At 42.7% G+C, this 16,732-nt stretch overlaps 1 protein-coding gene across 2 annotated transcripts in view; it reads left to right on the top strand.

Moving 5' to 3' along the window:
* Positions 1–16,732, top strand: part of Ston1 (stonin 1) — a 110,135-nt gene that overhangs the window by 38,064 nt on the left and 55,339 nt on the right. Inside the window, exons 3-4 of one of the 2 annotated variants that reach the window (XM_042675410.1) lie at positions 3,945–4,147; positions 7,347–8,904. In XM_042675410.1, the coding sequence (XP_042531344.1) occupies positions 3,945–4,147; positions 7,347–7,421 (278 nt within the window). In that variant the 3' untranslated portion in view covers positions 7,422–8,904. Of the gene's footprint in view, positions 1–3,944; positions 4,148–7,346; positions 8,905–16,732 lie in introns of those variants that run through there. The other variant, XM_042675411.1, reaches the window with a different exon arrangement.

The following is a 16,732-nucleotide window of genomic DNA, read 5'->3' as shown; positions in this document are numbered from 1 at the left end:
TAGAGCACCTGCCTACCAAGCGAGAATCCTTGAGTTCAAACCCAAGTACTGCACCCAGATCTTTAAAATGTTATCTGTTTGAGAGGTTTTGAGGTTTGTGAAATGCCTGCACTATAAGGAAAGTACTTTGAGCATGGATAGTGACAGGGAACATCTGAACTCGTCTACTACTAGACATTGTTGGCTGGGGATTTGTGAACACAGGCCTAATCTTTCCTATTGGTGGAATCTCTGAGCTGTGATGCTAGGACAGGCAGGAAGGGCTGCCGGTCATTCAAGTGTCCACAAGCTTGCTCATATTCCTTTAATACTTTGCAGCAAACGTGGCTGTAAAGATTGAGGCTTCATGCATAGTAAGGTAGGAAGGATGACAGAAGAGCTTAGGGCTTGGCAGGGAGAATGAGGACAGGTGACGAGTCTTGTATATATACAGGAGGTATATATGATGGTCCAGAATTAGAAAGGGGATCACTTTCCAGTCATTTTCTCTTTCATCTACTTTTCTGTCTGTCCTCTGTAGTTTGGTTGTTTTCCTCCTCCATCTGTGTCAGTCTCCCGTAGTTCATTGCCTTCAACTCTGAACAATTCAGCTTCCGAGATGAAATATGTTGGCTTTCCATGGGTTGGATTTAAGATTTGTAGTTTGTATTTCCCATCCAGAGCCAAGAGGTGAGAGAATCACACCATCAAAGCTTGAGACCGCCCCCTAGTGGAAGTAAGGGCACCCACAATAGCTGCTTCAGTGCCGTTCAAAGTTTTCAAAAACTGGGAAGACATTCCAGAAAAGGTGAAGAGGCTCTTATTGTTCACCAGTTTCTCTTCTTGTCTTTTCTCTTCTCTTCTTTCTCTTTCTCTTTTTTTTTTAAAAAAAGAAAATCAGTAGAAGTGTTTTGTTTCCTTTTCAGATTTTTCAATTTTCACTGCAAAACTTCTCCACGACGTTTTTTCCTGTAAAACATGGATATCACATTAGATTACTTAGAACATCGATTTAAATTATACACCTATAGAAGTCACAGTTCTTTACTAGCAAAACTAGAAAGGATATTAATAATGCATTTGAAATCAAATAGCATGTGATAATCATATATAAAATAGGTGCAACATATCTTTATCATATAGTGCATTACAACTCAGTGTGTGTGGCTGGTTGGTTAACCCTCAAAGCAGCCTGGTGTAGTCAAGGTTAATATCATTTCCAATGAGGAAAGTGAGGCTTAGAGAGGTGAGTAACTTGCATAGAATCACATAGCTAATATGTAGAAGTGCTGAGATTGGCCTCTGGGCCATGTAGGCCCAAATTCCTGTTCTACTGTCGTCCCTCCCTCCCTCCCTCCCTCCCTCCCTCTTCCTTCCTTCCTTCCTTCCTCGCCACCCCTCTCTGTTGTTTATGGTGATAGTGGAGATTGAACTCAGGGCATCATATTTGCTAGCGAGAGACTCTTATTTTAGCCACTCCTCCAGCCCCCTTTTGCATTGATTATTTTCAAGTTAGAGTCTTGCTTTATGCTTGGGCTGAACTGGGCCGCAAGGCTCCTACTTTTAATTCCCCATTTGCTAGGGATGACAGGTGTGTGCTTCCATGTCCCAGCCGTTTGTTGAGATAGAGTCTCACAAACTTCTTGTTGTGCCTGAGCTGGCCTTGAACCTTGAATTCCCTGATCTCTACCCCCCAAATAGCTAGGATAATAGACTTGGGGCCACCATGCCTGGCCAAGTTTGTGGAACAGGCCTGGAAAGTGTTGGGACCAGATGTGAATGAGTTTACTATGCCTGTGGTGCATCTAGAAGTCTGGAAAGGATGACGGATGGTGGACGCTAGATGGGTGTCTGTGAATGAAGCTGTCGCCGCCTGCAGTGATGTGGGCGGCCGAGGGCCCCTCACAGACACCTCTGTCCTCTTCTCCATGCAAGCAGCCGAGATGGCTAATGAGCAACTGTTGGTTAATTGACGGATGATTTCTTAAGGCCTTTTACAGCCTTGGGATGCTATTAGTCTCTCTACAAGAAATGGGCAGTAAAGAATGAAAGGCGATTTATCTTTGAAGAATTAAGTGAAATCCTTTAAACTCCTGTTTTGGTGCCTAAAGCTATACTCTGATGAAAATCTTATGGTGATGGTATAGTAGTTTATCTGGCATTTGAAATTACTGCCATTTCATCCATTTAGTTAAGTAAAGAGGGCCAGAGTGGATGTGTAGATACAGTGAATAATGTGACAGGAGCATGGGTCAATTCTTTCTCTCTCTCTCTCTCTCTCTCTCTCTCTCTCTCTCTCTCTCTCGTGTGTGTGTGTGTGTGTGTGTGTGTGTGTGTGTTGTGTGTGTTGGTACTAGGGCTTGAACTCATGTCCTTTAGCCTTGTCACTCAAGGCTGACACTCTATCACGTAAGTATTATCTCCACCAGTGGCTTTTTGATGGTTAATTGGAGATAAAAGTCTCACAGACTTTCCTGTTCAGAGTAGTTTTGAACTGTGATCCTGAGATCTCAGCCTCTTGAGTAGCTAGGATTACAGGCATGAACCACCAGTACCCAGCCCATGGGCCATTTATAAAGGTACTACTATGGAAATAATTTTACCTTATAGAACACATATACCACATATCATGTCCTGCTTAAGATCTTGGAGTATAGCCAGCATCTCTGGGTCTGGCACAGAGACCAACCTGGTGGAATATACGTGCACAGTAACAACAAATTGAGTGGAATGAGAGCAAACATTAGACTCAGATAAGTATGCCTTCTCTATACTGCACATCTGTTCTCATCAAAGGTTTTCAGAAGTACCAGAGAATGACAATAGTGAAAAGCCATCTGTTCTACAGAAAAGAAAAAAAAAAGCAACAACAGAATTTTTGGCTTGGAATATTTTCTGAAATGTAATACAATTTCATGTTTAATTTAAAAATATCAAATTAAAAAATCAGTATGACTTAGTTTGAAGGTTACTTTTGCATCATCTATAAAGGGAAAATCAATGGAGAATTATGAAAGTTTATTCTGTGTTCTTAAAAAGAAGAGATTTCAGCAGGACTGAAACACATTGTAGTCAAATACCTTTCATTGTGATTAGCAAAAACTTTATAATATTTGTAATTAAAACATATTTCAGTGATGGTTTGCACCTGTAATCCTAGCTACTTAAGAGGTTGAGATCTGAGGATCAAGATTTGAAGTCAATGGTATGGGGAAACAAAGGAGGAGACAACAATGCTTGATAAGAAATGTACTCAGAGCTGGGCGCCGGTGGCTCACGCCTGTAATCCTAGCTACTGAGGAGGCTGAGATGTGAGGATCGAGGTTCAAAGCCAGCCCAGCAAGGAAAGCCCGTGAGATTCTTATCTCCAATAAACCACCAGAAAACAGGAAGTGGCGCTGTGGCTCAAGTGGTAGAGCGCTAGCCTTGAGCTGAAGAGCTGAGGGACAGCGCCCAAGCCCAGAGTTCAAGCCCCATGACCGACCAAAAAAAAAAAAAAAAGAAAAAAGAAATGTACTCACTATCTTGTCTATGTAATTGTAACCCCTCTGTATGGTATTTTCACAATAATAATAAAAAAAAGATTTGAAGCCAGCCTGGGCAGGAAAGTCTGAGAAACGCTTATCTCCAATCAACTACCAAAAAGCTGGAAGTGGAACTGTGGCTCAAATGGTAGAGCATCAGCCTTGAGTGAAAAAACAAACAAACAAGGAACAGTGCTCAGGCCCTGAGTTAAGCCCCAGTACTGGCACAAAAATAAAAAGAAGAGAAGACAGAAAAGCCATTTCCAGGGAGATTGTGCAGGTGTATGGTAATGAGCTGGCTGGATCGGACTGCACGGCTGTCAGCTGCTGGGTTTGCCAGTTACTCTGCTAGTTAACTGGCTCCTGTTGTATTCAAGACGAACTTTCCCTCACTACCTCACTATTGGAATACACTGAACATTTGATTTTTGTTTCTTCCAGGTCCAGATCATCCCCATTGTCTGTCGTACAAACTTGAACTTGGATCAGACCAGGAAATTCCCTCGGATTGGTATCCATTCGCTACGGTGCAGTTTTCAATGCCTGACACTTACGCCTCCAGGACCGCGGTCCGGTCTCTCGGGGTAGAGAGTGACATCCAGCCCCAGAAGCATGTTCTGCAGCGGGCTTGCTTCAACCTCCAGGTGCGTCCATCTTTGCGTCCAGGCTGGGCCCAGACTCATCTTTAAGTGTGCCCCCTGTCCTTCAACCATGGGGCTTGAACTCGGGCTTTTACAAAAAATTATTATTATTATTATTGCAAGTCCTGGGGCTTGAACTCAGGGCCTGGGCACTGTCCCTGAACTTCATTGGCTCAAGGCTAGCACTCTACCACTGGAGCCACAGTGCCACTTCTGACTTTTTCTGTTTGTGGTGCTGGGGAATTGAACCAAGGGCTTCATGTATATTAGGCAGGCACTCTGCCACTAAGCCACATTCCCAGCCCCTATCCCTGAGCTTTTTGGCTCAAGGCTAGTACTCTACCACCTGAGCCACAGCTCCACTTCTTGATTTTTTTGGTACTGAATTGGGGATTAACATCTTGTGGACTTTCTTGCCTGGCTGCCTTCAAACCACAATCCTATTGAGTAGCTTGGACTACAGGCATGAGCCACAGGCATTCAGTCTGCCCCCCGCCCCTCTCTCTGTGATGATAAATGATTTCAAAGATCCCAGCTATGGAAACTTGATGGGCACTATGGACTTTAGGAATTCAAAGAACACTTAATACAGTGTTCAACAACAACAACAACAACAACAAAACCCAGCACATTAAAAACAAATCACTATCTTATAAACACATTTATAATATAAATCATGATGTTCAAATAGTATTTTCCCAAATATATTCTATGGAAAATGTCTGTGTCGTAGGTCATGAAATGCCATGCATGAAATTAATATTAAATGAAAGCTCTGAGGAGTCCTGCCATAAAGAGCGTTGTTCAGGGTACCCAACCTAGCTTCCCCCAGTTCACTGACTGAGGAGTCTGGGGGGGCTGAGGACACATGTGGAAGCGCTCACATGGTAGTCTGGGGAGCCTCCTGTGGGACATGCTGGTGACATGATTGTAAGGGTTTTAAGTGTTCACTGTCAGCTCTCTGGCAACTTGGGCTAGATGAATTCTAGAGTGACCTACACTTACTGTCTCTAAACTTACATTTCCTTCTTCAAGGTTGGTAGACATGTGGAGAACGTCTGTTGAGTATTTCCTGTAGAATCTGAAAATGATGACATATGTTGCTGCTTTTGTTTATTATTATTATTATTATTATTTTGTTAGTCGTGGGGCTTGAACTTTGGGCCTGGACACTGTCCTTCAGCTCTTCAGCTCAAGATTAGCGCTCTATCACTTGAACTACTGCACCACTTCTGGCTATTCTGTTCATGTGGTGCTGAGGAATTGAACCCAGGTCCTCATGCATGCAAGGCAAACACTCTACCACTAAGCCACCTTCCCAGCCCCTCGGGTAGTTTATTGGAGATAAGAGTCTCACTGACTTTCCTGCCATGGCTGGCTTTGGACCATGATCCTCAGATCTCAGCCTCCTTAGTAGCTAGGATGACAGGTGTGAGCAACCCGCGCCCAGCTGTTTTTGTTTTTTGTTTTTTTTTTAGGTTTTTAAAAAAAGTATGTATTTTTTAAAATACAGGGTTTTATTTTTATTTATTTTATTTATTTATTTATTGGGTCCGGTCATGGGGCCTGAACTCTGGGCCTGGACGTTGTCCCTCAGCTCTTCATCTCAAGGCTAGCGCTCTACCACTTGAGCCACAGCGCCACTTCCAGCTTTTTTCTTTTTTCTTATGTGGTACTGAGGAATCGAACCCAGGACCTCAGGCATACAAGGCGAGCGCTCTACTACTGAGCCACCTTCCTAGCCCCAAAAGTACAGGGTTTTAATATGTAGTCTAAGCTGGCCTGAAACTTGTGATCCCTCTCCCCCAGCCTCTAAGTATGTGGATTACAAGAATGCACCACAGCACCAGGCTGCATCTTCAGTTTTGATTGCATTTGCTAGCTGGTCGATAACTGTTGGCAGTTCCAAAATGCTATTTCCCATTGAATCAATATCTGCTGAGCATGTCACAGTAGCAGGAGCTGCTGGTGACTCATTTCTGTAATCCTGCTTGAGAACTTAGCAGTACACAAGAGACAAAGTTCATGTTCCTATGGAGTTTCTGGTGGGGGAAATAAAAAAGTAATAAGCAAATAACGTAACTTCAAATAGCGGCAAATTCTGAAAGGGGAATAAAAAGTGACAAGGTCTTTTTTTTTTAAAATCTAGGGTGGCTCAGGAGGACCTCCGTGATGAGTGACACTGCATTTCACTGCAGCTGGATAGGCACTGTGGCTCCTACCTATAATCCCTGCTGCTCAGGAGGCTGAGATCAGAGGGTCATGGTTTGAAGTCAGACTTGGCAGAAAAGTCAGTTAACCAGCAAAAAGGAAGAAAAAGAGGAAGAGGAGGAGGAAGAGGAGGGAGAATGGGAGGGGAGAAGGAGCGGGGAAGGAGAAGGGATCTGTGACTCAGGTGGTTAGAGAGAGAGCCAGCCAGCCTTTCATGAAAAAAGACAAGCAAGAGTGTGAGGCCCTGAGTTCAAGCCCCAGTATTAGTACCAAAAATATATAAAGAAACGATGAAGGCAGACAGTTTGGCTCACCCAGGTTACCAGCCATAAACTAGGTTAATTAGACATATTTTTAAAAAATTTTTGGCCAGTCCTAGGGTTGAACTCTGGACCTGAGCACTGTCCCTCAGCCTCTTTTGCTCAAGGCTAGCACCCTACCACTTGAGCCACAGTGCCACTTCTGGCTTTTTCTGTTTCTGTGGTGCTGAGGAATCAAACCCAGAGCCTCAGGCATGCAAGGCAAGCGCTCTACCACTGAGCCACCTTCCCAGCCCTAGACACAATTTTTAGTGTGTTCTTCCTTCCAGAGATGCTTTCTGGATCTCTGATGTCCTTGGAATTGCTGATTCCCTGTCTAGCCAGATCTGTCAATATCTTAACAGCAAACATCTCAAAATTAAAATTCATGTTTTGATATCATGTGTGAATTCATGTTTTAAGTAACAAAAATTTGTGATAGAAACATGTTTAACATAAAAAAAAATCTGGATCAAAACTATGACTCAGGAGTGTTTGGGTTTGGCCCTGGAGGGAAGGATCGGTGGACTCCACTAGGAAGCAGAGCACCTCAGTTCTGAGCGGGTATGTGTGAGGGCAGAAGGGACGTGTGTGTCTACAGGGTCTTTGGCTCATGTGTAAATAGGACAGAAGAGGGGTTGGCGTTGTGTTGCCTCTGCTAATGCTACCTGTGTCTTGCCTTTGTCTAACAGGTGGAAATAGAAAAGAAATGGATTAAAATGGATGGAGAAGACCCAGATGAAGCTGGTGGCTGTGTGGCACAGTAGGAGTTGCTGGAATCAAGGACGATGACCCACTGTCAACTGCGCCGCTCCCTGATGAGTTTCTGCCTGCTACCATGTGATGGAAGCGGGGCTGTGTGTGGACTTGTGATATGTCTTTCCCTAGGGCTGTGATCTAAAACATGTCTGTAATTTGTGTGACTCTTGGCTGCTGTGTGTGAGCCATGTTAACTGATTTGATTATTCAGTGACTTGGTTCTCTTCTCTGGGTTACCTCCATGTTGTTTTAGTAGCTGGACCACAGAGGAAAGCAAACAAAAGGAGACACATGAAAACATTTCATTCCCTCTCTTGCTTGTCTCTGAAATCTGGCTAGGTGGAGATTGGAGTTGGAGCCATAAGTGAAAATGGAGATTTGGGAGTCTCTCCCTGTGGCTCTGAGTAGCTTCTATTTCTGTTCCCCTGAGCACACTGGCAAGTGAGGGCTGGCTGTGTTTCAGATTTTAATGCAAGCCACTAAAACATACTGGTGGGTGGGACTCCTTTCAAAATGGAGCAAGAGCATCAGACATGAGTTAAAATATTTATGTATATAAAAGATGCATTTTTTAAAGTTGATGAATATTGTTTTTTAAAAGTTCAGACTCTAGAATGGATTTTGACACAGTATTACTTGCAATGAATACCAGGCTCTCTGGAGTGGAAGTCTAAATCATATGATGATTATTTTATGTTAGTGCTACTATCATGTGATTTTATGTGAATTTTACTTAATTTAGAGTAGTTTTCTTTTCAGGATAAGTAAAATGGGGAGATGCCAGGTTATTATTTTTTCTTCTTTTTCTCCTCCTACCCCCAATGCCAGGTTATTATACCTAGCTTTTTGGGAGATGATTTTCTTCAAAATCAGAGAAGTGATTGTAACTGTTTAACCTCTATTGAAAACCAGTGACATTGCAGGTATCATTCTGCTGTTAATTCCCATTTCATATTTATAGGGATAGGTCAGAGGTTTAAACTTCATGTGTTCTGAGTGTTTTTCACCTGAAAAATGTCTTTAATATACCTTCAACTTAGGTTAGTCTTAAATATAATTGCTAGACATTTTTCTGTATTTACTAGATTTATTTTTGAGTCAAAGCTGACATTATGTCCTTCCAACTAACATTTTTGTTGGCCTATGGAGTTTTATTTCATACATTTTATTTAATATTGTATTGCTTTCATTTTCATCTATTCCAATAACAGATTAAAACAAACATTTTTTTATGGTCTGTATCAATCAGCAGATTTTATTGCTTTTCTTCTTTTTTTTTTTTTTTTACTGTGAAGCCACAGAATAGAAAAGCTAGTGGTAAAAATGAATCGATATTACTCCTTTTAACTCCATCTGCTATCATATGCTAGAGACTTGCTGTTGATGTTCAGGAAGGCAAATTTGTGTGTATGTCATTTTGAAGAATTCTTGGTAGCTCATACCTATAATCCTAGTTGCTAGGGAAGCTGAGGTCTGAAGGTGGTGGTTCAAAACCAGCTTGGGTACTCTAATTTCCAATTACCCAACAAAACACCAGAAATGGAAGTGTAGCACAAGTGGTAGTATGCTAGTTTTGAGTGAAAAGGCTATGTAAGAGTGCAAGGCTCTGATTTCATGCTCCGGTAAGGGCCAGTGAGCGTGCACACACTCACACACACACACACACACACATTTCCTTATCATCTGAGATGAGCACCCTGACTTTAGAACAAATAGGGAGATGGGTCCGATTGGATGCTATGGTATAACCCGGGGGGAGTTAGCCAAGTTAATTCCTGCCTTTCCTCTCTGTGTCTTTTATGGCATCTTGCCTGTAAAGAACTCAGTCTGATTCCGATGAACTGAAGAGAAATAGAGCAAAGGGTTCAATAAATCACCCCTCCTGCTTCACAGGCTCACTGGCATCTGTGGGCTCCTCACTGCTAGAGTCTTTTGCTGACAAGCCACCCAGCCTTGAGGGGCATCTCAAGATTCAGCAACAAAGACCGGCAGAGGCCCACATTGGATTTTTGCCCTATTGCAGAAGGTTGATGAACCGCAGGGTGCCACCACATAATTGTTAATTTACTCATCTATTAGGACCTTAAATATTCATTACTTAGTGTGAAATTAACATTCTGTGTAGGGAAGAGAGGCTTTTGAATACAATTCTTCTGACCTTAGAAATGGCAGGAGGTCAAATGTAACTACTAAGCGCTAAAAGAAAAAAATCATGGAGGATCCATGCAGACTTCCAGAGGAAGAAGGAGAATCCTTTTTGCCAGCAAGTCAATAATGATCTTCAAAAACACCTCTGCTTTTGAGGGAGGGAAAGCGGGAGTAAAGCAGAAATACTTCATTTCTAGCATTGTAATTGAGCTCACTTCTTTTTTTTAAACTTTTTTATCATTTTTATTTTTAGCATTTAAATAGAAATCATGTGTCAGTGGCTTACCCCTGTAATCCTAGCTACTTAGGATGCTGAGATCTGAGGATTCTGGTTCGAAGCCAGCCAGGGCAGGAAGGTCCATGAGACTACTATCTCCAGTTAACCAAGAAAAAGCTGGAAGTAGTTCTACCACTTAAGTAAGTAGACTTAAGTGGTAGAACTGTAACTTTGAGCAAAACAAACTCAGGGACAGCCCAGGCCCTGAGTTCAAGCCCCAGGACTGTTGAGCTCACTTCTTTATGCGTTGGACCGGTTTGGGGTCAGTAGTTTGACACTAGCTAACTTGCCCTCATGTAACCAGTTAGTGACGAGTCATCCTGCTGTCATGGCTATCTTTCCACTTCCAAAGTCAAATGACTTGTGCAAACAAATTAATTAATCATAGGTTGATCATTGCAGGATCAATTGTGTAAGTAGGGGTTTAAGAGCATTTCCTTTTTTCTAGGAGAATCACAAGAGCTTATCAATTTAAGAAAGTATGACAAAAGGAGCTAGGTGCTGGTGGTGCATGCCTTAATCCCAGCTCTGTAAGAGGCTGAGGTCTGAGGATTCTGGTTCAAAGGCAGCCCTGGCAGAAAAATTTTTGAGTCTTCTTTCCAATTTACCAGCAAAATGCTGGAAGTGGAGCTGTGGTTCACGTGGTAGGGAGACAGCTTTGAGTGAAAAAGCTGAGCAAGAGAGTGAGGCCGAGTTCAAGCCCCAGTTCTGGCACACACACACACACACACACACACACACACACACACACACACACACACACACACACACAAGATGCAAAAAGGAAGAGTAGAATTTTTGACTTCGTATATATATATATATGTATATATATATATATGTATGTAAAAGAGTTCTGTATTTTCTTATTCTGGAGTTGTGCCTAGGACAGCCCTTTTTCTTATCAACTGAGTTAGAAGGCCTTCCTTCACAATGAGCATTATAATGGTTTATTCAAAATATGATCGTGTGTCCTAGCAATACAAATACAAAACAGATTCAGCCTTAATAACCATGTAACAAAATATTGTGTAGATTGTATATTGATTTTTTTCTAAAATTAAAGATGTATTTCAAATAATTCTTGCTGTGCTGTGGACTTGTATCTTCTTTTGTAAGACCCGGGGCTATTTTTTTTAAAGGTGTGAAATCAATTTTAATAACCTTAAACAATTGCCTCTCTGTCATTCTCATGTATACAATTAAAGAGTCATTAAATGTGGCATCTTGGCGTATTCTGGATAAAAAATACCACTATGAAACGCTGATGATGTCATATAGGATGAGTTTTGAGAGACAATACAGCTATGACTCATAGAGATATGAGTTGAATGTGTGAATAAGGGTTTAACTCATTAATTAATGAGGAGACTGGTAAGATATTACAACTCTACTGCAAGTACTCAAAGGGCAGAAGCATACATAGAGGAAAAAAAAGTAAGAAATTCTGAAATGAATCTGCAAATAGGTCCAAGCCAGTCACAGAGCAATGACAATCCCTCTCAATCTCATGGTTAATTTGCATTTCTGCTGACAAAGATCCTGGGCATTAAGATCAGTATTTTTTTTAACAGATCTGTAAAATAATTCAAAGACAAGGAATGGTGTTGTGAGTCAGACAGGACTTGAGAATCTTCCACCATTTTTCCCAACCTAAAGACAGACAGACTGTCTGCCCAGCACTGGAAGCTTGTGTAGTATAATCAATGTGCATGCAAAAGCAAAGTTTCTAAATGTCAGGAAACTATGTCACCCAGCTGTGGTAGAATGTATTTAGATAGTGAGTGGTGTGGTGGTTGCTGTGTGAAGGTAACTTGGTGCTGGTAAGACGCCAGCCTCATGAAACTGAACTTTCTACCCTTCATTGTAGAAGAAAAATGACATTTGTGGGTATTCCCCATTTTTATTGTGACAATGCCCTCCAGAGGGGTTACAGTCACGTGGGTAAGGCAATGAGCACATTTCTTGTCACGCATTAGCACCCCCTCCTTGGTTGTTCTTCCGCTATGCATCTCCATCCACGCCAAACTCTTCATCCTTCTCCCTCAAGTCTCCCAACCCTGCCCATCCCCTCCATTTACATAGGTCTCTTTTCACACCTCTGTCGTTGAGTATCATGATTGCATTTTCCCAACCTTTCTCCAGTTGAATTAAATGATCGTTTATTTATTTATTTAGGGATGGGTGTGTTGATACTGGGGCTTGAACTCAGGGCTTCATGTCCTCACTTGGCTTTTTCTCTCAAAGCTGGTGGTGCTCTGCCCCATGAGCCACAAGCTCCCCCCGACCCTCGCCCTGGTTTCTGGCTTTTTGGTGGTTAATTGGAAATAAGAGGCTCATAGACTTTCTACTCAGGCTGGTTTTGAACCGTGGCCCTCAGATCTCAGCCTCCTGAATTGCTAGGATTACTGGTGCCTACCTTTATTAACATGAGTATTTCAAAACTGCCTTAGCCCTTCAGAGAGGCCAGGCCCTGAAGTACTGTGCCAGCCATTGGTTCTTATCCTCCAGGAAACAAAAGGATTAAGTGGTAGAAACTGATCACATTCACGACAGCATTCTTCACATCCCATTAGTCGCCCGGTTCTTGTTCTGTTTCAAGTCCCCCTGGACGTCCTCACCGTGTGGACACGGGCTTCTATGTCACCTCTCCTACACGCTCTCCATTCCCTGGACCTTCATGCCCAACCCAGCGATCTAGCATGTAGGGCAAGGAGAATCTGGTAATAGCCAGTCTGTATGGATCTTGGCATGGAATTTTATGGGACCAACCTCATTATCTGTGCATGTCCCCTGGGTAATATGAACTAAGGACATTGAAATATGAACTTGACTAATTAATTTTGTGTCTGTGTGGTGCTGGGGATGGAACTCAGGGCCTTACAATTGCTTTACTACTAAACTATATCCCCAGTTCATAATTTTTAAAGTATGATAGTTAGCAAGCAAATCATCAATTTACAAAGCAAAACAAAACAAAACCCTCTAAAAACACAAACAACCTCCCCTCCCCCAGAGAAATAAAAGTTGTATGCAGCCAGGTGCTGGTGGTTCAAGTAGGTAATCCTAGCTACTCAGGAGGCCCAGACCTGAGGGCCACAGTTAGAAGGCAGCCTGGGCAGGAAAGTCCATGAGACTCTTTATCTCCAATTAATCACAGAAAAGGCCAGAAATGGTGCTGTGGCTCAAGGGGCAGAGTGCTAGCCTTGAGCAAAAGGAGCTCAGGGACAGTGCCCAAGCCCAGAGTTCAAGCCCTAAGACTGGGGGGAAAAAGTTGTATTCAGCTCATACCTATAATCCTAGCTACTCAGGAGGCTGAGATCTAAGGATTACAGCTTGAAGCCAGCTCAAGACAGAAAAATCCCTAAGACTCTTTTTTTTTTTTTGGTTCCGGTCTGGGGCCTGAACTCTGGGCCTGGGCACTGTCCCTCAGCTCTTCAGCTCAAGGCTAGCACTCTACCACTTGAGCCACAGCGCCACTTGCAGCTTTTTTTCTTTTTGCTTATGTGGTGCTGAGGAATCGAACCCAGAGCCTTATGCATGCAAGGCAAGAGCTCTACCACTGAGCCACCTTCCCAGCCCTCCATGAGACTCTTATCTCCAGTTAATCATTAAAAAGCTGAAAGAAGAAGTTTGGTCAAACACATACACATGCAAAGTTGTAAGTAACATGCCTTTAAAATCATGTCTCACCTCTAAGGGGAAGGAGAATGGATCAGTGTAATTGTCCCATAGTTTGCAGGTAAAAGTTTTTTTCCATAAGACTTCTTGGGTAAGACAAATCACCATTCTACTTTGAAATTTGTGAATTCTCCTACCTGTATCTGTACCAGCGCAGAAACCAATTGTTAAGAAGAAATTTAGCCTATTTAAATAACATGATTGTGACTGGGTTGAAACTCCCCCCCTCCCCCGCCCCAGCAAAAAAAAAACAAAAAACAAAAAACAAAAAAACAACCACCTTTTTTGTTTCACAAGAATTGCTGTGACACCATTGAAATGTAAGTTGCAATACACTCTTATAACAGAAGAGGGCGCTCTTAGGCAAGCTGCTGCTACTCAGTATCAGAAACCTTAGCCTTTAAATTTGGTGGTGCTTGTATTATGATTAATAAAAGATCTTGAGGGCATTTTAAAAAGCATTTCAAAGCATTGTGAGTCTAGTGGAGCATGATTAAAATTAATACAGTAGACAAACCCCTTTAAAGTATTCTTAATGCCTGGTCTAAAAATGCTGTTGAATACAATTTTACACATCCTAAAGGTTTAAATATTAAGCTTATCTTTAAACATTTCTAATTATTAAAGAGAGAAAAATAGCATCTTCTCTCTCTGCAGAATTAAAAAAATGTTGAATGAGTTAATAATTGTCACTCTTTTTAGTTAAAAAAGATTTATAAAGTGTTATAATTAATCCATCTCATTTTGGCATGTTTGGAGGTTAGTGTGGTCTCCAGAAATTAGCTCCACTATAGAATTGTAGTTCAGATTTATAGTTAAGAACAAACAAAAATATTCTTGTAGAAGAATATCTCATACTTCCTGAATTCAGGAATGAGCCATTTTGCTCTTTTAGTCCTTAGGAAGTAATAATGAACTAATTTTTAGAGAACTCTTTCTGGAAGAGAGAAAGAAGAGAGAGAGAGAGAGAGAGAGAGAGAGAGAGAGAGAGAGAGAGAGAGAGAGAGAGACAAAGACAGAGATAGAGACGGATAGAGAGACAGAGAGAGAGGGTTTTTCGGAGTAGATATTCTAGCATAAAGCCCTTTAGAATATTCTATTTTTGTTATGGGCAAGATTAGGGCTGTATTCTGAGATATCCTAAAAGTATCTTCCACATCCTGAAGTACTAAACTAGAGTTACTTAAGCCTTCCATAGATTGCCACTATGAATAACTTGAAAATGCCGAATCAGTGCAATTAATCATCTTTCTGGTCATTCAAACATTTGTCAAGACTTTATCATGTCTGTGTTTTCTAGGCTCTGTAGACAAGCAACCACAAACCCTGCTCATTCCTGCTCTCGCAGAGGCGACATAATAGTGGAGGAAGTCAGACAACACACAGATAAGCAATATGTGGTCATTGCTACGCGGAAGAAATAAAGCAGAGTAAGTGACCAAGTGGCAGGCTCAAGTTAAGCTGACCCTCTCTCCCAGACCCCGCAGGGAGGCGAGCGTCCAGCAGAGGGCGCTGCCGGCACACAGGCGCTGGAATGCGGCCTTAGCCGGCCCTGGCTTAGTCTCACAGTGTGGCTCTGCTGGCTGGAGCTGGGTGGATGGAGGTTGAGGAGGAGTCTGGAGAGCTGGTGAGCTGGACCGGGAGGAGATCAGGGAGGGCTCTTCAGGCTGAGATAAGAAAGAGGTAGGCGGCTTTGTGTGCCAGGAGTGGCATGAACTTTATGCATGACAAGATGCATCTCAGATGGTGGCTGGGACTCGCACAGCGTCAGGGAAGTGGGTTCCCTTGGTTCCCTTGGTCCCCTGGCTCCACCATCACCTAGACTTGGGTGGATGGTAAAGAAGAGACAGCTCTGGTGGAGGCGGGAAGTCCCACCTCTGAAGATCCCGGTGTTTACAATCGGAGAAGGTCCTTTCCTTCATGGGGGGAGCTATCCTCTCCCTGCCCCAAGCCTCCTTTAAAGGACACCAATTCCCATCCATCATGGCCTCTCACCTCCAGCTTTTCCATCGGTTACCCTGTGGTTAGATTTGATCCGGTGAGCTTTGTGAAGATGCGGACATTGAGACTGTTGTGGCGGGTATCCGGCCTGGTGATGGGACAGGAAAAGTGGGGTGGATTCAGAACATACTTGAAATGTAGGGGGTCGAGAGAAACAGAGACAGAGACAGAGGCAGAGGCAGAGAGACAGACAGAGGAGAGAGAGAGAGGGAGAGAGAGACAAAGAGGGGAGAGAGAGAGGGAGAGACAGAGAGACAGAGAGACAGAGAGAGGGAGAGACAGAGACAGACAGAGAGACGGAGACAGACAGGGACAGGGACAGAGACAGACAGAGAGACACAGAGATGTATGTATACATGTACATACATGTGTATGCATGTATGTACATATGCATGCGTGCATGCATGTATGTATATATGTAGGTATGGAGGTAGAATGTGAGGGAAAGAAGGGAACCAAAGATGCTTTTTCAGATTTGGGGCCTGAGGAAGTCAAGGATGGAGGCATTGTTGATGGAGTAGGGGGAGACAGTTGCAGGTACACGTTTCTGGGAAGTAAATCTGAGTCATGTGTGGATGTGTTAACTTTAAGATGCCTATTAAAGCCCATAAGAGGAAGGAATACACATTTTAATATTTTTGCAGGTACCTATGTCTTTCAAAGCAAATAAAAACCCTAAGAAGCCATATGCCACACGACTTACATACTTCTTCAAACAAGGAATGATAAACCGTGGTGCAATGACAAGACAAAAGGGCTTGGGGTCGGTGTGGGGAACTCCCCAGGCAATGTAGTGGGAAATGATTGGAAGGTAAGGGTTATTGTACGAGATTGGTTTATATGGCCTGCCTCCTGCTCTCTCCTGAGAGAGCAATGTGCTGATGGGAAGGTTTATGAGCTGTTTGTAAGTAGAAAGGCCGAGGTCACACAGCCTTCCCATGCCTGTTCTTTCCCTTGTCTTTAGCCTAGAACTATCAATGTGTTTAAGCGTGATATGCATCCCTTAAGCTCTTTTGAGGAACTTTGCTATAAATGTGAACACTAGGACCACGACTGATGGTTTTTGTTTTTGCTAGTACTAGAGACTTAAACTTAGGGCCTTCCAATCTAGCTCAGTTTTCTTGAACCAGTGTGGCTTTATGGATGGTTAGTGCAGATGCAGTCTTGTGGACTTTTCTGCATGGCTAGATTTGAACTTTGATGCTTCAGATCTCA

This window comes from Dipodomys spectabilis, unplaced genomic scaffold (assembly GCF_019054845.1).
Source record: "Dipodomys spectabilis isolate Male_0828 unplaced genomic scaffold, ASM1905484v1 ptg000026l, whole genome shotgun sequence".
Classification (NCBI taxonomy): domain Eukaryota; kingdom Metazoa; phylum Chordata; class Mammalia; order Rodentia; family Heteromyidae; genus Dipodomys; species Dipodomys spectabilis.
This window is presented reverse-complemented; position numbering and strand designations above follow the sequence as displayed.